The sequence below is a fragment of the Mustela nigripes genome, chromosome 9 (genome assembly GCF_022355385.1).
Source record: "Mustela nigripes isolate SB6536 chromosome 9, MUSNIG.SB6536, whole genome shotgun sequence".
Lineage (NCBI taxonomy): Eukaryota > Metazoa > Chordata > Mammalia > Carnivora > Mustelidae > Mustela > Mustela nigripes.
In genome coordinates, this window is record NC_081565.1 from 1,019,683 (window position 1) to 1,043,758 (window position 24,076).

General features: G+C 65.2%; 1 protein-coding gene, 1 long non-coding RNA gene and 2 other non-coding genes across 5 annotated transcripts in view; 3 read left to right on the forward strand and 1 right to left on the reverse strand.

Moving 5' to 3' along the window:
- The first annotated feature begins 13,109 nt into the window (after positions 1-13,109).
- LOC132024239 (uncharacterized) lies at positions 13,110-15,537 on the forward strand. Of its 2 annotated transcripts, XR_009406194.1 has the most exons (4): positions 13,110-13,196; positions 13,964-14,029; positions 14,659-14,675; positions 14,776-15,537. It is a non-coding gene; the product is annotated as an uncharacterized LOC132024239 (long non-coding RNA). The 2 variants fall into 2 exon arrangements; XR_009406193.1 differs by lacking the exon at positions 14,659-14,675.
- LOC132025271 (small nucleolar RNA SNORA17) lies at positions 13,436-13,566 on the forward strand. Its single transcript, XR_009406526.1, has one exon. It is a non-coding gene; the product is annotated as a small nucleolar RNA SNORA17 (small nucleolar RNA).
- On the forward strand, positions 14,093-14,228 carry LOC132025269 (small nucleolar RNA SNORA43). The gene has a single exon (XR_009406524.1). It is a non-coding gene; the product is annotated as a small nucleolar RNA SNORA43 (small nucleolar RNA).
- A 691-nt stretch (positions 15,538-16,228) lies between the features above and the next one.
- DIPK1B (divergent protein kinase domain 1B) overlaps positions 16,229-24,076 on the reverse strand; it is a 170,336-nt gene continuing 162,488 nt past the window's right edge. Inside the window, exons 2-6 of the mRNA XM_059410300.1 lie at positions 23,985-24,075; positions 20,582-20,716; positions 18,018-18,125; positions 17,757-17,933; positions 16,229-17,199 (exon numbers count right to left, since the gene is read on the reverse strand). Coding sequence (XP_059266283.1) covers positions 16,390-17,199; positions 17,757-17,933; positions 18,018-18,125; positions 20,582-20,716; positions 23,985-24,047 — 1,293 coding nt within the window. The 5' untranslated portion in view covers positions 24,048-24,075 and the 3' untranslated portion in view covers positions 16,229-16,389. The remainder of the gene's footprint in view (positions 17,200-17,756; positions 17,934-18,017; positions 18,126-20,581; positions 20,717-23,984; position 24,076) is intronic.

Genomic DNA, 24,076 nt, shown 5'->3' on the forward strand with positions numbered 1-24,076 from the left:
GTCGCTCCACGGGGTGAGTGTCTGACTTCTGGTTTGGGCTCAGGTCATGATGTCATGCGTCCTGCGGTCCAGCCCACGGCAGGTTCTGCCCTCAGCAGGGGGTCTGCTGCGGATTCTCTCCCTCCCCCCCCTCTTCTTTCACGTTTTCTCTCTCTCTTCCCCCCAACCTCTCAAATAAATAGTCTTTAAAAATTATGATAAAGGATATTTATTTAAAAAGCTCATATGTATATTATTCTCAGTGGTGAAAGGCTCAAAGTTTTCTCCTTAAGATCCAAAATTAATCAGTGATGCCCACTCCCACCACTTCATGTCAATAGGGTCACTGAAATTTGGTCAGAGAAAATATACAAGGTGAATTATTAAAATGGAAAGGACGAAAAACTGTTTATTTATAAATGACATCATCTTATTTGCAAAAACTCCAAAGAATTAAAAAAAAAAAAAACCACCTCTATGTGAGATTATAACATTTTCTGAGAAGGTGTGAGCAGAGAAGACAGACACGTATGGGCCACTGGAAGACCAGTGGGAATGCAGGAATACAGCCGTGTGCGGCCAGTTGTTTCCGCACATGGATACCAGGGTCATTCAAGGAGGCAAGAACACTGTTTGCGACAACCAGTGTGAGGAAACCAGACGTCCACATGCAAAGATGAAGTCAGAGCATGACCTCACACCGTGTAAAAAAGTGAACTCCAAAGGGATCAAGGAACAAACTTAAGAGCAGAAACTCTGAGCACTTCAGAAGTAAACTAAGAGCACTTAGGGGCACGTCTTCATTCCTTTGGACCTGGCACCGGTGTCTCTACTACGGCAGCCAAAGCAGAACAACAGAGAAAACGGGTACATGGGGCTTCGTTATTGTAAAAAACGTTTGTGAGGGACGCCTGGGTGGCTCAGTGGGTTAAGCAGCTGCCTTCGGCTCAGGTCATGATCCCAGCGTCCTGGGATCGAGTCCCGCATCGGGCTCCTTGCTCCGCAGGGAGCCTGCTTCTCCCTCTGCCTCTGCCTTCCACTCTGTCTGCCTGTGCTCACTCTCACTCTCTCTCTCTCTTACAAATAAATAAATAAAATCTTTAAAAAAAAAAAAAAAAACGTTTGTGAATGAAAGGACGCTCTCAAGAGAATGTGAGGAAGCCCAAAGCGTGGTAGAATGTTTGCAAACCCTAAATCTCACAAGGGCCTTGCCTCTAGAATGTACGAGAATTCCTACAATTTAAGAACATGAACAATCCCACTCAAAATAATTTCCCCAAAGAAGACAGCCAGACAGCCCGCAGGCACATGGGAGGGGGACCCTCACCAGATGGTGCAGAAACGCAAGCCGACACCACCGGGACACACGTTTCCCCACCCCGGGGGGGCGAGCCGGACCAAGCAGGAGGAACCGGTGTTGCAGAGGAGTCTGGGAAACAGGAGCCCTGGACCGTCTCTGGGGGAGACGTAACATGGTGGAGCTACAGGAGCCGAGGGGTGGCAGGTCCACAAGCTGGTAAGCATCGTGTCCTCACTGAGCCCATTCCGCGGGTCGTCCAAACCAAGGACTTGAACGCAGGCGCTCTAACAAAGCCGGCACAGAAGTATTCCCAGCAGCCCCGCTGACAAGACCCGAAAGAGGAAAGCAGCCCCCGTGCGCGTCCACGGGTGAGTGGATCAACACGTCGCGGCGTGTTCCTACGGGGGGTTCATTCAGCCAGAGCAGGACCAAGTGTTGGTACTCGCGGTCCCTTGGAAAACATTACACTCAGTGGAAGACTGAGTATATACTCAGAGTATATACTGCCTGATACTGCTTGTATGAAAAATTCATCACAGGTAAATGAGTGGGCCCAGCGCCAGACTCGTGGTTGACCGGGACCAGGGGGCGGGGGGCTGGCCAGTGACGGACCGCTCCGTGGGCGCAGGGGTTTTCTCTGGGGTATGAAATGTCCTGGGCCTGGATGGTGGAGACGGCTCACAGCCTGGGGAAGGTAGCTAATATCAGGGAATGCACACTTGGAAATGGTTAAAAAGATACCGTTTATTTTATATTAGGTTTGAAACATAACATACCTGAATCATGACAAGAGAAAAAAAGCAAACCCTGAAAGAAAAGGAGTGCGTTCCCCGGAGAGGACAGGAAGACGCTGGTCCTGGACCTGGCACCGGGTGTGGCTCCGCAGCGGGAGCGGCGGTGGGGCCGGTGCGGGCTCTGGCCCTGGAGCCGGGGCTGGATCTGGTCTCGCCCGCACAGCCCCCCAGCCCCAGCCCTGCGGTGGGAGCCCGCGCTGGCTCCGCGTCGGGGGTGGGGTTGGACGCCTGGCTGAGGCCCGCGGGAAGGGCCGGATCCTGCCCCAAGACCTGGAACGGGCCGGCCTGGCATGAGTCTGCGGCCCGGGGGCTGCCCTCCCAGCTCATGGGCCTGCGGGGGGAGCTCAGTCTGCGTCCTCGGTGGCCGGGGGCTCCGTGGGCTCCCCCACAAGCTGGTTGGGAAGGCTCAGCGCCCCCGGGGGAAGGATAGGGGGAGTTACCGAGAACAGAGACCCAGGTCCTTCCGAGCCTGGAAGGGGCTGACCGGGTCGGGTTCCCACCTTCTCTTGGGAGGCCGCAAAGCTGCCCGAAAGTCTGGGGGGTGGGGAGGTGTGGAGGGTGCGAGCGTTGAGGGGCTCTTCCCTGGCTCCTCCTTCCCCTGCCCTGTGGACAGGAGCCGGGAAAGTGTGGCCTTGGAGACTGTCGGTGTCCATCCAAAGCCCCCCTGGAAGGGAGGAAGCTCAGAGCTGCTGCAGCCCAAGTCCAGGCTGGCACCGGCCTCGCCACGGGCAGAGGGTGGGACCGGCATGGCTGCGACTGGGAGGGCGCTGTCCTGAGTCTCTGCAAGAGCAGCGAAGTCAGAGCTAAAGGCGAACAGCCACACGGGAAGTGTTAAGACCGTGATGCCCGCTGGGGGCCCCTGGGTGGCTCCGTGGCTCAGGCGCCCCCCACTCTCACTTTGGCTCAGGTCCGGACCTCAGGGCTCTCGGATCAAGGCCCCATCAGGCTCCCCCGTCAGCGTGGAGTCTGCTCGCAATCTCTCCTGCTCTCGCTCAGTTCTCCCTGCCTGTGCTGTTTCTCTGAAATAAATAAGTGTTCGATGGGGAGAACGCTGGTGGCCGGAGGACGAGCGGGGTGTGCGCCGTGCTGTGCCGGGAGGAAGGGGGTCCGGGCGGGTGGAGGGTGTCGTGCCGGAGCAGGCAGCAGACGAGGACGGCTGGGAGCCAGGACTTCCCGGGTCGGGGCGGCGGGCACCGGGGCCCTTGGCGTGTTGCCCCTCCAGTCGGCTCACAGGCTGCCTCCTGGGGTGCAGGAGGAACGATGTCCCTGTCCTGACCCCGTGGCTGCCCCCCGTCGTCTGGAAAGGGAGCTCCGACGCTGACATCCTGAATGAGCAGCTCCGGCCACAGAACGCCGCCATCGGACGAACCTGTTTGCTATCAGAAAGTAAGCGCATGAGATGACAGAGGGTGGGGACGGCCGGCCCGAGGGACCAGGGACGTCCCAGTGTGTGTGCGTGTGCGGCGCAGAGTGGGGCAGGGACCCGTCCTCGGGATGAATGTGACCGTGCGTGCGTGCAGCAGCCTTACGGGTTCTCCTGGGCCCACCGAGGGACACCCCCGGCTCCCTCTCAGGCTGCGCGTCACCGCGGATGACAGCTCCTCTCTGCTGCCACCCCCCTCGGCACAGACACAGCCCTGACACCGGGCCGCTCTCCCGTGGAGTCAAGGGGCAGCGCACCCCAACTTGCAGGCTACTGGGGAGCCCCCTCCAACCAGAGAAGTGGAAGGGGAGACACGTACGTGCAGTGGATGGTCGCGAGGCTACGCCAGTCGGGCTGGATCCTCCCGTGCGTCCCTTAGAGGATGCGGCTCTGAGGGGGACGACAAGGTCAGACCCAGCAGTCAGTGCCCGACCCCAGGTCCCTGAGCAGGAGCCGAGCAGTGAGGCCATGGGACCCAGGTGACCCGTGAGCATGCGAGGCACGGCTACAGGCAAGTGGTCTGGCTCCTCGGAGCCCCTGGAAGGTGGGGCTGGGGACAGATCAGCTTTCAGGATTGCCATGGGGGGGGGGTCATGAGAGCCCAGGGGTACAGGGCCTGCAGCAGGCGGAACTTCCTTCCTCCAGAGAGCTCCCCAAGGCCCTCGGATCGTCCTGAGGCCTGGGTGACCCTTTCCCCAGGCTGTCTTGAGAGAGGCATTGGGCCCTGTGGGCAGGGACTGAGACGGGCATAGGTTCGGCCCAGAATCCTCCTCCAGTTCCTGGAGACGGGACTGAAATCACCAGCCAGAGCCTCGCTGCCCAGGGCTCGTGGTCAGCACGAGTGGCTCTGTCGCAGCACTGCCCACGGCACGAACACGGGCTGTCCTCACATGTCCCCCCGGGGCTCTAAACGTGGCCCAGGCTGTGGGCAGGAGCCGGGCTTGCACGAAGGAGCCCTTACCTGCAGGATCCTTGGAGGGAACCAGACTCACAGAGTCCGGCCGCGAACCCACACTCACGTTGCCTGGTCATGGACTTGCCCTGGTGACCTGACTCGAGCCTGGGGGGTGTAGTGTCCCTATCCCCAGGCTCAAGGTGGTGCCCGCCTTCCCAGTGGGGCCATTGACTGATCTGCCAGGAATGGGGCAGACCCAGGGAAGTAGCTTCAGAGGCTGCGGATAAAAATCCACCTCAGAGGGGCTCAGCACACCTGCCTGACCGCGGGGAGCTGCTGTCCCCACGGTGCGGAGCAGGTAGGCCCTCACAGGGGACCAGCCACGTGAGGCTGTTGACGAAGACTTCCCACGTCTTGGGGCCGAGGAGATGTAGACCTGGACCCTGAGGTTATGCCCTTGGATTCACAGCTGGGGCCCAAGCAAGCCCCCTCTTCTTCTAGGGGTCGACTTTCCCCTTCCCTGCCCCTGGGCTGGACCAGATTCCTGATCTGGGGGAGTTCAAGGAATAGTTCAGTGGTGGACCAGGGACCTCGACAGCAAGAGAATCAGTCGCCTTCAAGGAGGGACAAGGCAGGAGGTGGAGCCAGCTCAGTGGGGGCCAGCGACTACCCCCCCAAGCTAAGTGGGGCAGGAGGCCGGCCATCAGGCTCCCTGAGGAGCTCTGAGGCTTCCCAGAGGAAGGCATTGTGTCCTCGGGCTCCCGGCTCCCAGGAGCGCAGCTGGGGATGACCCCCCCTCGTAGCCCCCATCCGCCGGGGGTGCTGGGGTCCCGTCCACGCTGACCCGTCCACATCTTCGCCCTTGTTCTCTGCAGAGGAGATGCACAGAGGGCAGGAGAGGGAGCCGTGGGTGGACAGCCGGCGTGGCGAGTGGGGCGCACACTCACGGGGCTGGGGGTTCCTGCTTCCGAGGAAGCCGGGGCAGGACTCTAGGCTGAGCCACGGGGGAGCCGGGGCCTGGTGGACGCCGGGTCCCTCCCCGGCTGAGGGATGTCATGGATCCCCCCCAGCCCTCTCTGTCCCTTGTTTAGGACCTCAGTCCACGCAGGGTAGCCGCTCCGACAAGGCAGGATCGAAGGTCAAGTCCAAAGACAGCAAGTGGCCAAGACACAGAACAGTGGGGGTGTCGGTGGAGACAAGAGGGTGCGGCGGCCAATGCTGTAGAGGGTCTGGGCCTCGGCCTTGGGGCACTTGGTGTGGCGCGGCTCTGCCGTCCCGTGGAGGCCCGTGCACCGCACGCCCTCGTGCACCGGCCGATGGGGGAGCGCCTGCCCCCTCCTCTCCGCGGAGGGCTCTCTCCTCCCCCAGCCGTGCCTCCTCCCATGCCAGCCGGCGGCTGCCAGCCATGCAGCCTGGGAGCCTGGACATCCTGACGACCCCCTGCCCTGGGGACGGAGCGCTGCGGGTGGGACGTGGTCTCCCAGTGGGCCTGAGGTCAAGGCCCCCACGGCGCTCCCTCCCCTCCTTCGGGCTCATTGTGCCACGTCCTCCCTCAGGCTCCCCGGGCCCAGGCCCCCCTCTGCTGGGGGGCACCCTCGGCCCAGGCTGCACACGCTGGGACCGGGAGCAGATCGTCTGGACCTTCTGGCCTCGTGCTTCCCTGCCTGTGCTACGGGCACCGGCGGGCCTCCCAGGGCGGTCCGAGGACACCCAGCGCAGGGAGGTGTAGGGCCCTGCACGGGAGATGCCTCGGGGTCCCCGAGCGAGCGCACAGGCCTCGCACAGTGCTCCGGGCTTGTGGGGGGCCCAGCGCCGGAGGCAGGCGTCCCGCCACGGGGCAAGGGGAGTCCTGGCGAGGGCGGCCGTGGCGGGGGAGGCCCCTGAAGGTTCCCAGAAGAGGCAGGAGACAGCAAGACGACCGGACAGAGCTTCCCAAGGAGGGCGACGCAAGGCTCAGAGGACCTCCGAGGCCCGTGGGGAAACTCAGAGGCCCTGGGGATGTTGGCCGCGAAGCCGTCCCTGGGGCCGAACAGTTGTGTCCCAAACCCCCAGTCCACACTGCCTGAGGCACTCTTTGTTGCATCGAGGAACCAGGGCCGGGGGCCAGGAGGACTCCCAGGGCGTCAGGTCGAGCCGATCCTGACTTTGCCTCCCTTTTCAGGACTCGCTGTGTCCCGAGGCAGGGCGAAGCCTCGTTCTGTCACTCTGGGTGCGGCCGGCCCCGTGGTCCAGAGCGGATTCCTGGTGCCCATCCCGCTGCTCAGCCTGAGCACTGTCCCCCGTCAGCTCCCACAGTGACCGTGAGTGCCACGGGGACAGGGAGCCCGTGGTTGGGGGGTGCTCCCGGATGAAGCCGCTGTGCTCAGTTCCCAGCTGGGGGCCCAGATCCTCTGCTGGACGAGGGAGGGGGGAGGGAGTCGGGCTGGGGGAGGGGGAGGGGAGGAGGGAGGGAAAGAAGAGGAAGGTCTGGAGGGCGGGACGGACAGACGGACGGACGGACGGACGGAATCTGGGAGGGAGGCCGGGAACGCACAGAAGTGCGGCGCATCCATCAGGAGTCCTGCTTGGAGGGAGGTCCGAGGGCGTCCCAGCCCGGACCCTGGACGGTGGCTCGGGGCACGTGCATCTGTGCCTCCCCGTCCTGCCCTTCCTTCTCCTGGGCCCTCTGTCATCCTGGATCCTGTCCGCCGCCGCCTCCCACCATTCTGAGTGTTCCCAGGAGCAGGGGGGCAGGAGGGCGTCTCAGGAGGGGCTTCCCGCGTCCCGTGCCCCGGATGACGCTGGGACAGGAGCTCCAGGACGCGCTCTCCTGAGGACGGGACCGAGGATGGCGTCCATGTCCTTGGGCATGAGCGCGGTTCCATTCCCATCTGGCCCCACTGTCTCTCCGTGCTCTCTCCCTTCGGGCGTGAGCCGCCGCGCCGGAGTTTCCGGGCTGAGTCCCAGGTCGAGCACTGCTAGGTGCTGGGTGCCCCTGCGGCCTGGGAAGGGCGCTGCCCACCGTTGTCCCAGACAGGGGTGCCCGTCCCCTTCTCTCCGGGGACCTGCCCTGGACCTCCGTGTCCTCCCGTTCTCCCCAGGGCTGCTGGTCCCCGGGCCAGACACCTGCCGGTCTGAAGGGGACTCGCGCTGCCTCCAGAGGGTTTCCTGGGCCAGAAGCCTCCCCCGGGAGCTCCTGCATCACTGACCCATGCTCCCCCCCCCCCCCCGCCCCCGTGCATATCTGCCGCCACCCCCCACCCCCGGCTTGCATGCTTTCGGTGTGTGTTGTTGTGGGACCCGGTGACGTGGAGCCTGGTTGGGACCGGAGGCCGGGGAAAGCTTTCTCTGGCCTTGGGTGGTGAGCGATGCGTTGGCCGCGTATGGTGTGTCTTCTAGCTCTCTGCCTTGCCCTGGTGTGCGGGACCCGGGAGGAAGCAGCCGTGTGGTGTTTGGGGTCAGGCCGGGGTGTCCCCGCGGGAACAGGGGTCTCGGCCCCGACATTGGGCCCCTATCCACTCAAGGGGCCTCCACGATCCCGTCTCCTCAGGAATCCATCCGGGGTTTCGGTGTGGCAGAATCGAAGTTCTATGTCCAAGACACTCAGGACAAAACCCAGTCCCCTTTGGACAGAGGTGGGCAGACACCAGGGCAGCTGCTGGGTGGTTCCCCTCCCAGAAACGTCCAGAACAGGTGAAGGAAGCGAGAGAGAAAGCAGCTGAGGCGTGGCGAGGGGCCGGGCTGGGAGAGCCACGGGCAGGGAGGGCTTGGGCTCAGGGTCCCCTTTGGGGAAGGAGATGTTCCCCAGCGTTCTGGGCTGTGGGGGGAGGGCGCCGGGGATGGGCTGAGCGCTCAGCACGAGATCCACGGAAAACGCCGCGTTTTATTTAAAAGAGATAATAGCGTAGAGGACATGGAAAGCGACAATGACCGTGACACTGTACGAGAGGGAAAGAGCACGGGGGAGGGGATGAAACACAGTGGCGGTGGCGGGGCATCGGGGTCGGGGCATGGGACTGAGGGGAGCCGTCCAGGGAGCTCTCCCTGCAGAGCGGGGGGCTGTGGAGGGGGCTCTGGGAGCCCCGCAGGAGCAGGTGTAGGGGCAGAGGTTGGGCCAGGGGCCGGGCCAGGGGCACAGCCAGATGCAAGAGCAGGGCCAGGGGCAGGAGCGGGAGCCAGGGGAGGGCCAGGGGCAGCAGGAGCGGCCGGTGTGGGACGCAGGGCTGGCGCTGGGTCAGGGACGGGAAGAGGAGCGCAGGCAGGGCCGGGAAAGGGCAGGAGCAGGGGCGGGAGCTGCATGTGGGGCGGGAACAGGGGCCCAGGCAGAGGCAGGGGAAGAGCCAGTGGCCCTGCCAGGGGCCCAGGGAGGGGCAGCGGTTCTTGCAGAGGCAGGGGAAGGGGCAGGGGCTGCGTGTGGAGCAGGAAGAGGGACCCAGGCTGGAGCAGAAGGCACAGGAGCAGGGGCAGGACCTCGGTCTGGGGCAGGAACAGGGGCCCAGGGAGGGACAGACGAAGACATAGTAGCCCTGCTAGGGGCAAGGGAAGGACCATTGGTCCTTGGAGGGGCAGGGAAGGGGCTGGGGAAGAGGCCCCTTGGAAGGGGCAGGGGCAGGAGCAGGAGGAGGGGCTGGGTCTGGAGCCGGAACAGGGGCCCAGGGAGCAACATGGGAAGGGGCGGTGGTCCTGGCAGAGGAAGGGGCAGGGGCAGGAGCAGGGGCAGGACATGGGTGTGGGGCAGGGACAGGGGCACAGGCAGGGGCAGGGGCAGGGGCAGGGCAAGCGGCAAGGGCCCTGGCAGGCTCAGGGGAAGGTGCAGCAGTCCTGGACGGGGCGGGGGGAGGGAAGGGGCAGGGTCTGGGGCAGGGACAGGGGCAGGATCCGGAGAGGAGCTGGAGCAGGAGCAGGAGCAGGGCCTGGGGCGGGAGCAGGCACCAGCGCTTCCTGGGCAGCGTCAGGCTCCCCGTGGCCCGGTTCCTGGTCACCTGCCGGCTGCTGGTCCCCGGCTGAGGTGGCGGCAGGCACCGTCCCCCAGTGCCCAGCTCCTGCTGATGTCAGGGCCGGCCCGAGCTCCTTGGATGGCGGAGCTGGGAGAGAAGAGAAGGTCACCCGCGGGCCTGCCTCTGCGTGTGCCTTGGCGCAGACGGGACCCAGCCCGGGGCCTCCCAGAGAAGCCGCAGCCCGGAAGGAAGCCTCAGCGGGACGGCTCCCCGAGCGCGGTGCACCCGCTGGGTGCTCTGAGCCCAGCCTTGCTCCTGGCCCCACACCAGCCTGTGGGGCTCGTCCCTGTGGGGCCCAGCACCGACCCCTCCCCACACACGCCCAGGCACCCAACCGGCCTTCTCACCCTCGGGCTCAGCTTCCGCATGGTGGCCTGGGAGGTTCGGAAGCCTTTCCTGGGACCTCAGACTCCTGGGTCAGAGAGGAGATCCTGTCCACCTGCCTCTCCTCCTCATCCGGGGCCTTCTGCCAAGACAGGGACCGGTCGCCGGCCCGGATGCATCACAGCCCTGCCCGGCCGACCCCACTGTGCTCTTGCCCCGTCCCCCGGCGGCTCCCACATCAGACACAGACCTGTGTGTGCACAGCCCTGCACCCACACCTGCAGGGCTCTCGGGATAACCCCGGCCAGGAGCTCGCATCCCTCCACCTCGTCCCACCAGCCAGCCTTGACCTTGAAGGAAACCTGCCCACCAGGCACCTGACCCCTCATCCACCTGCTCCTGCTCAGGAAGGCCCCAGCCCTCGTGAGTCCTCCTTCCACACACATGCATGCACACCCACGTTCCCCCCCCCCACACACTCGCACACGCATGCACACACACACAAACACAGGGGGATGGGGACCCGGGGCTGTGCCCGTCGATGAGAGCGTGTGGGGCTGTGTGACCGGCTCTGGCCTCCCGGTGTCACCTTTCTCTGCTTTCGGCCAAATGGCCAGAGGCATCGGGCAGCCCTGAAACGACCTCCCGAGCGAGGGGAAGTGTTTGCCGAGCGCGCAGTCCTCTGCTTCCGGCGTCCCGCGTTGGGGATGCAACGTGCGAACATGTTGTTGGTTGGACGATGTCCAAGGCAAGGAGCTGCGCAGGGGGGCGTCCCTGGAATGTGGGGGCCTGGTGATGGGGGTTCCAATTCCGTTGGGCTCTGTGGTCAGGGAAGTGAGGTCACCGCTCCTGGGGACCCCTTCCCCGACTTGCTCCTTGTACGAGAGCCTTCTCCAGCTCTGGAGGAAGAGAGACATCCTCTGTTTCTCTAGGCTTGGCGTCCTCTGACCCACGAGCAGCCCTGGAAGGTTTCTAGTCTGACTCTAGAAGTGCACCAGCACTGAGTGGGCCAATCATTGTCGACACATGGACACGGTAATGTGCTAAGAAAGCGCCGCAGGTGTTCCTGTGCCAATGGCCTGTGGCCGGCAGGACTGGCGGCTTCAGTGCCCTCCAGTGGGCCCCCTCTCCCTGGATGGGAATCCCCCTGGAATCTCTGTCTTCAGCGCTCTCTTCCTGCTGGTTTCAGGACCAAGGGAGACACTGTGGTATGGCTTAGACGGCTCCTCTAAGGCCCTCCCGCCTTCTGCACACATCACTGCTCCCCAAGAAGCAAGGCTGGTGTGAGGCACTCATTCCCTCCAAGGCCCAGTCGCTCCGCTCCGTTACATACACAGTGGCCACGGCTGCCTGGCTGGGCCAGGAGTCCTAGGAGAGCTCTCCTTTCCTTGGATCAGAGTTCATATTTCTGGCCAGAGAAAGAAGTCCCATCTGTCCTCTGCTAGAGGAGGTGAACTCCTGGGCTGGGTGGCCCTCAGGTGCCTGAGGACATGGGGGTCCCCCTTGGAGAGAAGGGTGATGGGCACCCCTGCCTGGGAGAACAGGGAGCCGCACCCTTCCCCGGCCACAGGGGCACCCATCATCTAGCAGTGCTCGGCCCGAGACTCAGCCCGGAAACTCTGGCACAGGTTTCTCACAGCTGCAGTGTCCGGAGTACTCAGCACAGCGACGGTGGGGAGAGTAGGGACCAGTACTAATGCCTATCGAGGATGGCGTCCAGGGTCCTGGTGCAGAGGGTGGAGAGAATGGTCTGGAGCAGGGAGGTGGGTGCGGGTCTCTCTGTGCCGAGAGGCAGACCCTGGGGTCATCTGCTGTAATGCTCGGGACCCACCGTCCGCATCCAGGGACTGGCACTGCCCGTTCTGAAAGCAGGTCCCACAATGGTCAGGACTGTTTGCCTGTGGCTGCAGGGAGCAGAGTGAGGAGGACGAGCCGCACGGCCTGGGGCTCCCTCCCAGCCTGCAGCAGACCTGTGGACCCCCGGAGGCCGTGCCTGGCTCGGCTTGGCACACACAGCGGGGGAGTCTCCCTCTGGCCTCTGCTGCACAGCTCTGCCATCCCTGTCCCAAACCCCAGCTCCGCCATTACAAACCAGGAGACCTGGGGGAGAGTTTTCGGGGGGCGGGGGCTAGATTACTGTGGGGACTGTGGAGAGAGGACAGGCCCCAGGCTTCTGCACTGCGAGTGGCGCATCCCAGGAAGCCGGACAGATACGCAGCTGGGTGGGGCCTGGCTCCAAGGTTGGCCTCCCCCATGCGCCCAGGAGGGCCTGCTGCCACCTCATTAGGCCGCCAATGGGCACCTGAATCCCTGGGAGACCAATTCGGAGCTCCTGGTATGTGGCCACAGGACATGCACAGGGCATGGAGAGAGTGCTGGAGAGGGTGGGGGGGAAGATGTCTTCTGGGACTGAGACGCTCCTTCGGCTACCTCCATTGTGGGCCCCTGGCCTCCTGTGCTGGGCGTTCTCTGTGGGTAAGAGTGCACCCCGGGGGTCCTCATTGGCTCAGGCCACGTCCTCAGGTTCTGAGCTCTGCTCTGACTGGAGACCCTGCCTGGGACTAGGGGACCTGGGATCCTGGGCGGGGGTGTGGCCGAGCTGAGACCTGCCCCCTGACCCCCAGAAGGTGCCCTACCACTGCCTGGCTCCAGCTGGGACAAGAAGGGCCGGGAGCACGTGGCTCCCTCCGTCCCGCCATCATCACCGGCTCAGCAGCGAGACCAGCTGCTTCGAGGACCCGGTGTAGCCGTCAAGCACGCGGCCAGGGTGACCCCAGCCCAGCCTGGCCCCTGGAAGCCGAGGCCCTGCTGCTCCTTCTGTCCGCCCTGCACGTGCAAGGGGACAACAGCTGCCCTCCCCCGCCACTGGGAGACGCGTCCGAGCGGGTGACGCAGCGGTCCCGCAGGGGCTCGCGGGGGCTCACGGGGAGGGGCGCGGGCAAGGCCCCGAGAGCCCCACGCCCTTCTGCAGAGAACAGGGGTGGCAGCAGCCGCGGAGCCGCTCGCGGGTGCGGACGGGCACGTCGGGGGCCCCTTCGCGCGCGGCCGGGCGTGGCGCCCAGACTCCACGCCTCGCGCTGACCCGCCACCACCAGGACCCGACCCTGGGGCCTCCGCCGTCGTCGGGGTCCCACCGTCCCGGAGGAGCGGGGATGGCCGCCCGCCGCGGACCGAGCTGCAGGACAGCGGGAATTCCCGCCCGTGGGTCCTGCCTGCCTCTGGGGGCCCCCGGCGCCCCCAACGCCCACCCTGCCCCCGCCCCCGCCCTCCTCCCTCCACGCGACCCGCGAGTCCCGGCGCCGGCAAGACCGGGAGGGGCCGCTAGAGGGCGCGGCGGCGGCGGCGCGGTGTGACCCTCGCAGGGCGCCGTACGGCCTATAAAATGCGCGGCGCGCGCTCGGCCGCCCTTTCCCCGCGGCGGCCGGCTGCGGAGGTCGAGGCCGCCGGGCCCCGGGTGGCGGCTCGTGCGGGGCCGTCGGCTCCGCGGCGGTCAGGCAGCGGCCAGGTAACGGGGTGGGCCGGGCCGACGGGAGGTGTGGGCAGCGCGGGGGCCCGACGGCCTGGCCCCGGGCTGGCTGCGGGCGGACCGCGGCGCCGCGACCCCGGCGGGCCGGGCAGGGGCTCGGGGACGCGCGGGCCCGGGGCAGCGTGTCCGGGGGGCGGAGGGCGGCGGCGGGTAGCGCTCGGCCCCCCGGTGCCGCGGCCTCGGGGTCGTCGGTTGATCCGCGGGGCCGGGGACGCCGCGCTGCCCCCAGAGGCGTTGCAGGTGCGGCTGTCGCCGTGGCCCACCTGTGTCACCGGAGGCAGAGAGGAGCGGGGCTTGTCTGCGCGCGGCGTCCCGGCTGGGGCGTCGCCGTGGTCCGCGGCCCGACAGCCGAGCGCGCGCCGGGCGCCTGGCTCTGGGGGCGGTCGCGCTCCCGGCCCCTCCTGCGGCCCCCGCACCCGCTGGAGGCCACGGCCCGCGGCCTGACGCAGGCGGTGGCCCTGGCCGCTGTCCAGGCGGGAGACTTCCGGAGCTCCAGGGCGGTGCGTCCGGGGCCGCCCGGCCTCGTGTGGACGGCGGGGTCTCCCGGCCGCGGACTGGGTGCCGTCCTGCCCGGCTGCACCGCGGGCTGCCCGTGGGGCCCTGACAGGCGACAGCGGGAGCCACGGTTCCCGGGTCCCTGGCAGCCTTCTGCGCTCTGAAACGCTAGCGGAGGTCAGGACGGATGCGGCCGGCCGGGCCGGGGACGGGGACAGCGGCTTCTGTTACACTTTCGTCCCTTAACACAGGGAGGAGGGCGATGCCCGGCCCACGGACGGGAGCCAGAGGAGCCGCCCGCCGGCCTCCCGACCCAGGTAGGCGCGGGGCCGGCCTCCAGGTGGGTGGCGGGTGGCGGGTGCGCCGGGAGGGCGGCCCCACAGGTGCTGGACCTGCCGGCACCCCGGGTCCAGCTGCTCTGCTGCACCTGGGCCGTCGGGGCAAAGAGCAAGCGGCTATTTCTACGCTCAGTGCTCAGAACCGTGAGCGCTAAGAATGGTTTGTAGCCGGACATGCCCCAGAGCCGCCGTGGGGGCCGCGGGGGCCGCGGGCGCGTGGCGGGCGCCCCTGGCGTCGGGCTTCTAGCTCGGATGCCAAACGCGTGGGTTTTCTGAGGCGACCGGGTGTGAGCGGGCGGCCGGCTGCGGGCAGTGGGATGGGCCAGGAGACGGTCCCTCCGGAGCGCTTTCTGGAAGTCGTGCGTCCCTGGCCGAGAGCTGCTCCGAGTGGCCTGGGGTCTGCTCCCTGCGTGGGCTCTGGGCCCTGTGCCCACGGACACCCCTGCTTTAAGGACCCTTGAGACAGGCAGTGCAGGAGGCAGGTCTGGTCAGGCTGGGGCGGGGGAGGGACACCACTGAGCCCTGTAAACCAGGGCGGGGAGGTGGGATGGCCTTGGGAACCCCAGTGGGGCGACACGTGTGACTCGGGCATTCCTGCCTTCTTGCAGGGGGAGAGCTCAGCAGGGTACAAGCAGGCGAGACGCGGGAGGCTGCTTGGGAGAGGCTCACCGATTTCGAGGTAAAAAAAAAAAAAAAAGGTAAGAAACTACGCATTTATTTTGCAGAACGTCGGGGTGTTCGGAGGCGATCATGTTTGCGCAGCAGGGGCTGTCACAGGAGTGTCGGCGGACACTGTTCCGGGTTCCAGAGGGTGCAGGCGGGCGAGGCGGAGAAGTGGGGCCCGGGGGTGCTTTGCAGGGGCACTCCCCGTCGCTGCTCTGGCCTGGGCAAGGACAGGGCGCACCCCAGTTTGGACGCCCCAGGCCTGTCCGCGCAGCCCTGCGTGTGCCTTGTATAGCAAGCGAAGGGTGAGCAGGCTTCCCCTGCACCCTGTGTCCTGATTCTTAACCCAGCCACTGTGTTCAGGGGGACGAAAGTCTTGGCAGGGTTTTCTAACTGCCAGAGCCCGTGATTCTAATTTCTTTTCCCTTTAAGACGGACTTATTTTAGAGCAGAAGCCTGGGGCGGGGGCTGTGCGGAAGAGCAGGGAGAGTCTGAAGCAGAGGCCGCACTCGGCCCGGAGCCTGGCCTCGCGGCCAGAGCTGAAATCTAGTCGGACCCTCGGCCAATGGAGTCCCCCCCGGCGTCCCAGTTCGAAACTGCTTTTTGTGCCATATTTGGATTATCCACTGCCCACCCCACAGGGGAGAAAAATCTAGATGGGGAAGAAAGCTATTATTTAACGTAAGTAGGATGAGTTTTAGGAATTAATACTAACAAGACGGGTATTACAGTTGAAATTTTGGAATATGTTTTTTAGTAAAAGTGTTTCTCTTTTGGCAAAACTTGAGAATAAATTGATCTTAAATAAACCATCTTAACACTTAGCTTTTCCTCACAGTGTGATTAGCTGGGGCCGGAGCAGGAGGATGGTGGTGGGGAGCCGCACGGTGTCCGCCTGGGTCCCCGCATCGCCTTTCCAGGCATTGTAACCACTCGCTAAGCTAAGCCTGCAAAGGTCAGCGGCCCCCAAGGACTTACAGGGAGTAGGCTCTCTGGCCCATCACGACCCGGGATGGGGGCACAGCCCTTCCCCCCAGCTCCCTGAGCCTCCTGGGGTTTGCCCTCCACTTCCCAGAACGGAGGCAGAGGGAGCCACCTGCACTGCCCCTTGGGGCGGGACAGGGAGATGGTGGTGGGTTTCCCATCCAGTGGTTCCCGGACGTCTGTTGAAGTCCTGCGCAGCCGCACTGCCAGAGCGTCTGGAACGGGAGCAGCCCGTTACCAGGACACCTGGTCTCCCGTGGTATCTTCTTGGGAACCCTACCCAGTTCAGCACAGAACATGTCCGCATCTGGCGTGCTCATCACCCCCTCTGGCACCACCCCCTGCCCCAGAACGTGGCTCTAGGAGAGGCTGTACCTGTGCTGCCCGCTGAGGCCTATCTGGCAGATGGGACCCAAAGGACCACGCTGCATTCTGTCCGGCCTGGGCAAGGGCAGCCCCCCTCGGACCCCACTGGGCCGATGGCGGATATGGGAGACAGGTCCAGCGTGGTGGGAGGGAACCCAGGGACACTCACAGAAAAGCGGTTTATTTACATCACACGTTCTCGCAATGGGTCCTCTGGCCAGCCCTTGTGGTCGGGCCCCAGGCGCTCCTTCGTGCCCCCACCCCCGGTCTAGCCTGTACGGCCCAGCTGTGTGGCCCAGCCATGGCTGGGGGCCCCGGGGCAGCCGTCACGAGTACCTGGTGTTGGAGATCTCCTTCCAGAGCAGGGTCTTGAGGTGGCTCAGCACCAGCGAGTGGTGCGCCTCCACCTGGCTGGCCAGCCCGCTCAGCGTGGTGCAGGTGCGCAGCTGGCGGCCCAGCTCCTCCCGCAGGTCGGCAGGGGCGCCTGGCAGCAGGTAGTCCCGCAGCAGCTCACACACCTTGGCCAGGTTAGGCTGGATGAGGTCGCCCTTGCATTGGCGCACGAGCTTGTCGCAGGGCGCCCTGCAGTCCCGGCCATAGGTGCAGTCGGCGCTGTGCCGGCAGGGCCGGCCCTGCAGGAAGCGGCGTACGGTGGCCTCGGGCGCGACCTGTTGCAGGTCTGCCATCTTGAAGTCGTACTGGGCCGTGTAGCCCACGTTGGCCAGCGTGGTCTCGCACATGTAGAAGGTCCCGTAGGCACCGTGGAAGAGCTCCTCCACGAACTCCAGCAGCCCGATGGCAATCTTGGCCCTCCAGGGCCACGCGGGCCCCAACCACTGCTGGAGCACCGTGTGCAGGGCAGGGGGCAGCAGTGGGCGCAGCAGGGTCGGGAGAGCGGCTCCATGCCAGGAGCTGTGGGGGATCCCCTCGGTGACATAGAGGTCCCCGCACGATCCCAGCAGCCGCGATGCATGCTCCTCCTGGAGAGACAGCAGCAGCAGGAACTCGTTCCGTTGGAGCAGGGCCCACACCGACTTGGCCTCGGCCAGCGACACCCTGCTGTCCTTGTTGAAGTCGGCCATGAGCAGGACCTGCCCGACCAGCGCGGGCAGGGAGGGCAGGTCTCCCAGATTCGCCTGACATTTGGGACCCAAAGAAAGGGAGACCGAGTCATTTCAGGACCAGCAAGCCTGGCCTGGTGGTGGGTTTCTGCATTGGCAGATGCCACCTTGACCTAGTTGGCTTGGACCCCTGGGAGTCTGCCGGACGGGCTGCACATGGGACCCCGGTGCTTCTGCCAGCTTGGGAGAGCCCGGCGTCCAAGCACGCGCGTGGAGGGAACCACCCGGCGCTGTGGGAAGCCCCCTCGCTGACCACAGGAGCATTGTCCTTTCTCCAGGAGCTGCTCCTGGGGCTCCATGTCCCCATGTCTCCACAGTGCTCAGGGAGCTGAGGGTGGGCACTTGGGTCTGCTTCCCATGCGGAGAGTTCTCACCCCGCCCAGATGCCCTGGGTGGGTTGGCCCGGTGGGGGGGGGGGGGGTAGAAGGGGTCCTTTGCACCCAGTCATTGCTCGCAGACCCTGAGCCAGGGTCTGCCTGGAGCTGCGGTCCAGCCAGATGCCTGGACACTGCCGTGGCTCCCACCAGCCTGTCTCCTGCCCTGGACTCCACGGCTCCCAGGAACCAACTGACCTTGAGAAAGCTGAGGGTCATCTCTCGGAACTCCTTGATTGACGTCCCCCGGGTGGGCTTGTCGAACAGCAGCAGCTCCTGCCGGGGGGCTGGTTCCGACCTGGCCTTGGGGTCCAGGCCCTCCTCAATGCCACACTTAATGGTCACCTCCTTGCCCTGCCACAGCCCACTATACACCTGCATGGGGCCACAGGAGTCCTCAAGCTGACATCCCCTCCCGCTGCCCCCAGGGTGACCCCAGCCAGACCCCACAAGGCTCACCTGCTGCCCTGGGACAGAGGACAGACACGCTCTCCACTCCACCTCGTGCAGGCTGCACAGGTCCTGGCAGATGGAGCCAGAGATGATGCCCTTGCGGTACTGGTCACACTGGGCACAGGAAGGAGAACCAGGAAGTGGCCTGAGGCCGTGGGGCCCCTCCCCCAACATCCACAGGTTGCAGGTGAGGCCCCTGGTTCTTAAGCGGCTCCAGACCACTACAGCTGGGAACCAGGAGCCTTTGGCCATACCTGACCATGCTGGCAAGACCCTCTGCTCCGAGTCAGGGTCTCCCCAATGTGTGCTCTCCCCTGTAGCAGGAAGTAGGAGCAGCAGAGCCTGGGACACCATGGGGCCCGGGCCCTGCCCTGCCCCTGCCCCAAGGGTGGTGGAGGGGGCCGGGCCAGGGCACCTCCTTAGCCAGATGCCCTGGGAGCTGCTAGCAGCCAGAATCAGGCAGGGCTCTGGGCTCAGAGCAGCGGCTGCTTCCCTGATCCCTGCGTCTGAGCTGACCCAAGCAGGAAGGTGGGGAAGCCGGAGTCCATGGAATCAGGTTCGGTCCCCCCCACCCCCCCAACAGGGAGGCGCAGCCATCTGGAGCTGGGGGGGGTGCCTTCCTGGAACAGCATCAGCGTTGCCATGGAGCCCAGGCCCTTGGCCGGGAGGAAGGAGCAGGAAGGAGTGTGGGCAGTGTGCAGGGCAGGGTGCCACCAGAGTGGGGGGGGGGGGGGGGAGCACAGACCGGGGCCAGAACCAGAGGCCCCACGAAGAAGGCATCTGCGTGTGGCATCAGAAAGCCACGGCCACTCATCAGGACGGCAAAGCAGCCGTGAGGAAACGCGTTCCACACACTTGAAGGGGGTTCCACAGGGGGCTGACTCTGAGCCCCAGAACCACCCCCCAGAACTGCAGGGCCTTTGAGGGGACCGGCTAAGGACGGGCTTCTGCCCGGCACCGCCCCTCCTCACCCATAGCTGGGAAGGAGCCTGGCTGCCTCGGGCAGAGGGGCTCAGTGTGCCCCGTGGTCCTGGCCCATCAGGCTTGGGGCAAATCGCCCGACCTCCCAGCCCGTTTCCCACCTGCAGGGGAGTGAGTACCTGCCAAACACCCAGAGCCCGTAGGAGCCCATGACCCCTGGTCCACCCTCGGACACACCATGAACCCCCACAAAGCAGGCAGGTTTCCTCTGGAAAGGAGGGGGCATCCCCACAGCCTAGGACACCCCAGGGAGATACCCCTGGGCACACGGTTTCCTCGGGCTCAGAAATACCTGCCAACCCTCTAGGCTGCTGCTCCCTGCACCCCTGGGCCAGAATCCACCCCCCCCCCCCCCCCCCGCCCCCCCTCATTCCTGCCCTGTGTCCCTCCCACCCCCAGAGCTCCCTCCAGCTCTCACCTGCCTCTCAGGGCCGGTGGCCACACCGCCGGCTCCGAGCCTTGCCCAGCCCCATCTCACCCTGAGCAGTCCAACAGCAGGGCCTCACCAACCCCCCCCCCCCCCCCCCCCGGCCAGAGGCTCCATGTCTACCCTTACCTGTCTCCCAAGCCCCTGGACTGTGAGGGCAAAGCCATCAGTCCAGTGCCCAGCTCAGGCCTGGGCCCTGGAGGCCACTGGTGAGCTGTTCTGAAGTGTGCCGAGAACAGGCAGGAGGAGGTCTTTCCCCCGAGCATGGGCACTGCATCCTCGGTGTCCTGTGCCAGCCCAGCCCTCTGAGAAGGTACTCTGCCATCAGCTGGGGGGACTGGAGCCCGCCTGGCCTCCTGCAAATCCTGTCACAGGGGTTCTCCCACCTCTGGGCTTCCCCAAATTGGGCCCTGTGGGACCTTGGCCAGAGCAGACCTGCCTGCGCCCTTCCATGGCCAATGTCAGTCCCACAGAGTCCCCCAGGAGAGGCGACCCTCTTCATCTTACAGCAGGAGGAGCAGCTCCAGGCCTGGCCCGGGGCATCAGAACCCCGGCCATCAGCTCACTGGGGGGCTTCAAATTCCCTGGGAAGGCCGGCCAGGGTGTGGGACGGGCTCAGAAGAATCAGGGCCTTGCCAGGGCCACTGGGGCTGGTGTGGCTGGTCCCTCCAGCCCAAGTCACAGGGTGTCCCACTAGGGGTGCACCGTGAGGCCATGTGCCTTCCTGTGTACAGGCACACACAGGCTCATGACGCCTCCTCCCTCGTGCACACCCATGAGGCACACGTCACACTCACTCTGAGGCCACGGGCTGCCATTGAGCACACCCCCCCCCCACCCCTTGTTCCCCGCAAGGACCCTACCCACAGCCTCCTTTGGTGAGCCTCTGGCCCCAGGAGTTGCACTCAAGGTCCCCAACATCTGTTCACCCCAGGCTCCCTGCTTAAAGTCCTCCCCGCACACATCTCTGACCATCCCAGCCCTACTCTCCGTGCACCTGCAGCCCCACCACCACCACCACACCCGCCGCCCTCGGCTGCATCTCAAAGTCCCCTGCTGGTCCCTCTGAGCATCCAGGGCCAGCTCTAAGTGGCCCCCGCACACGGGCCAGCACCAGGCAGGGAGGAGTCCGGCCGCAAGGCTGGCCCAAGGCGACACTTACGATAACCACCTGGCAGACGTGCCCTCGGCAGAGCTCCGCGTAGGACGAGTAGTGCACGTACACCATCCAGCTGCCCACAAAGACGCCCAGCCAGACCAAGAAGACGTACTTGACCCTGAGGCCCGGGAGCCGGCTCTGATGGGAGAGAGGCCAGTGAGGGAGTGCCACATTCGGGGTGTGGGTGCCACATTCGGGGTGTGGGTGCCCCCGGCCGACCCCTTGACACCGGCACCCTGCCCGGCTCCGGCTTCCGAAGCGGCCCAGCAGACGGGTGTTCCCGGGTCTTCCTCCCCGGCCCCCTGCATCCTCGGTGCGCCCACTCTGGGGCAAGGGCCTCAGCCTGGTGCTCCCAGATTTTACATCTCATGAGCAGGCAAGAATAGATCTCCGACTGCAGGGGAACACACAGGAGGCGACTCTGTTTTGATGAATAAAGATATTTTTTACAAATTTCCCTCCTAGCTCATTTCATAATGACCTTTAACCTCTGCACAAGGTCAGGCTGGACACGGTCAGGATGGAAAATCCCTTGCCCCCTATACACACCCCCCGCACACCATCCTCTGACCAGTGGGCAGTTGTGGCTGAAGCAGGCCCAGCCCGGGACAGGGGGTGTTGGTGGGGACAGCAGGTGGAGGCTGTAGGTGCACAGGGCAGGCCTCAGCAGCCCAGCTGCCCTGTGAGCCTTGAAGAGACAGCACCTCAGACACCGCGAGTAGGCGGCATTGTCCCCAGAGCCAAAGAGGGACGCAGCCCAAGCGTCCACTGATGGCTGAATAGCTACACAAAACAGGGTACGTCCAACACTGTGGAAAATCATTCACTCTAAGAGGCAGGAATCCTGACACCGGCTACACCGCATATGAACGAGGAGGACGTGGTCCCCGGCGAGGTCTGCCCGGCACGGAGGGACCGATCCCGAAGGATCGACTCCCAGGAGGCTCTGGAGGAGTCGGACCCAGACACCGGGCGGGGGTCAGGGGTTAATGTCTAACAGGACAGAGTCCAGCGTGGGCAGACAGCCACGTTCTGGGGACGGACAGAGGGATGGTACACAACAGTGTGAACGCGCTGACGCCCCCAGACTGTGCACTTTAAAGCGGGTACGATCGTCACTTTTATGTCCTGTGTATGTACGCACAATGGAGAATAAGTAAGACGGCCCCTGGCCTACAGTGTGTGGGGTGGGGTGGAAACAGAGTCTCGGGGGCTCAGCCCCTCTGCCAGGCGTCTCCAGCAGAATTACAGGTGTGAGGGGCCCAGACGCACCTGCAGCAGGTGGGCGGGGGCGGGGCCTCCCATCCAGCGCCCCGCCCCACCCCCCGCCCAGGCCAATCACAAGCCGCCTGCACTGCCGTCCAGGATGGCCCGCCGAGGGGCCACGGTTACCAATGTTCCCTTGGGCGGGGGTTGGGGGAGACCCCCAGAGCAAGGGGCTAGGACCCAGGGGCCAGCTGGAGGCTGGAGGCCCCACCTCCAAAGGAGGTGCTACGCGTCCTCTCCGACTCCAACCACCCCGTGCCCCACTGGGCAGCGACTCCAGTCCTTTTCGCCCTGGGGCCTGCTTAGCCAAAGGCAGGGGCTGGCTTTCCCGTGAGGACAGGGCAGGGGCAGGCAGCTGCGGTTCCCTTCACGGCTCCTGCAGGAGAGACGGGGGCCCCACCTCCTGCATTCCCCGGGCACCTATTCACAGAGCTGGCCCTCCTGGGAAGGGCTGCAGCAGGAGGACCCCTGAGACCACCAGGGATGGGCTCAGGGCCTCAGTAGCCACTGAGAGCAGCAAGGACTGGGGTGCGCTGGGCAGAACGAGAGGGCTGGGCCTCGGGCCCCCATGTCCTGCACCACATCTGCTTCCGTCAGATTTGTTCAAAAGGGAAAACAGGAAAGCAAAGAAATGGCGGGTGGGGGACTGCAGGGTGTTGTTTTGCCAGGACAAGGTCCCAAGACTTCCGGCTGGCAAAGAACAATGCTGTTGGTGGGGGTGAGTCCGGCCTTGAGGGGGCCTGGCAGCCAGGGGGGGGGGCACCGGCAGCCTGGAGGAGGGCAGGCTGGAGCAGCGCTGGACCTGGGGCTGACCCTGGGGTGGACCGAGGCTCACAGAGGGACAACAGCCACACCCCAGCCAGACACCCACCCACTCCACCAGGCTCTCCCAGGACACCGTCCCCACCTGGCCAGCTCCAACTGTGCCGACAGCCTGCTCTTAGATGGGTACTTCCTCTAGGAGCAGTCCCAGGCCCCCATGAGTCCCCCATGAGTGAGCCCCCAGGACAGGGCAGGTCCTGCGTTTCAGTGCATCCCATGCAACCACTCGCCCACGCCACAGGCCGCTGGCTCCTGGTGAAGCCACTGACTCCGGGTCAGTAACAGCCACGTTACCCACAGGCCAGTGCCCCCCATGCACAATGGCTCCAACCCTGAATGTGACCTGACAATAGCAGGTAGGCGGGGCTGGCTCAGATCCCTGGGAAGCAGCCTGCCTTGAGTGCTAGGGCAAGCTCTGGGCCACCCAGGCAGCAACCTGGTCAAGTCCCCTCCCTCAGGGGACCGGGGGGGGGGGGCAGTGCACAGCCCACTTCCTGGCCTAGGGGGTCCTCAGACCCCCTCAGCACCCACCTTGCCTACTGCTGGCCCAAGACCAGGATGCACCCAGGCGGGCCAGGGGGGTGTCCCACACAAACACAAAACCCGAATGTCTCCTGGCTCTGAGGCTTTTCCCCCTGGGGTGGGAGCTGAGGACAGCCAGGCCCCAGGACCAAGGGCACGACCCTGGCAGGGACCCTGTTTCCCTGGCCCCAGGACAGCCTGGGGAGGCTAGGGAGGTGTGGGCTGCTTGAACATTACTGTGCCCAAGGCCATCTCAGGGTGGGCCTGGCTCCGACCACCCAGAGCAAACGCGACAGGCTTCTCAACGGGGTCCCCAAGGGAGCCTGGGCTTCCCCAGCAGACAGCGGCCCCGGTAGGGCCGGTGACTTGTCCAAGGTCATGGTGGAGTCAGGCACACCCCCACGCTCGGGCTGGCTGGGAGATGACCCCGGGGAGGTTCTGTCTTTCTGAGAGCGTTTCTGTGTCTCCCAAGTCTTCCATTACAGAAAAGCAAACCTTACCTCTTTAAAGTGGGGAAAGAGACAAGGACCAGGCGTGGTTTCTGGGCCTCCGGGGTGGGGGCCGCGCGGGGGAGAGGGTCCAGCCGTGGGGGAGGGGCTTCTTCAGTCCCGGGGGCAGGGTCTGCCAGCCCGCAGCATCCGCCGCCCCTCCGCCCGCCCCATCAACGCCCCCTCCCCAACCCCTCCCGGCCCCACAGCCGCCCCAAGGCCACGCAGCGCGTGGAACCCCGCGGCCCGCAGCCGGCCCCCGGCTGGCCGCCGCGGCCTGCACCAAAGCCAGGCAGGCGGGCGCCTACCTGCAGGCCCTTGGAGAAGGGGCAGAAGAGCACCAGGTGCGCCAGGCGCCGCAGCCGCCGCATGGTGGGCCCCCGGCGTGCGCGGGCCCGCC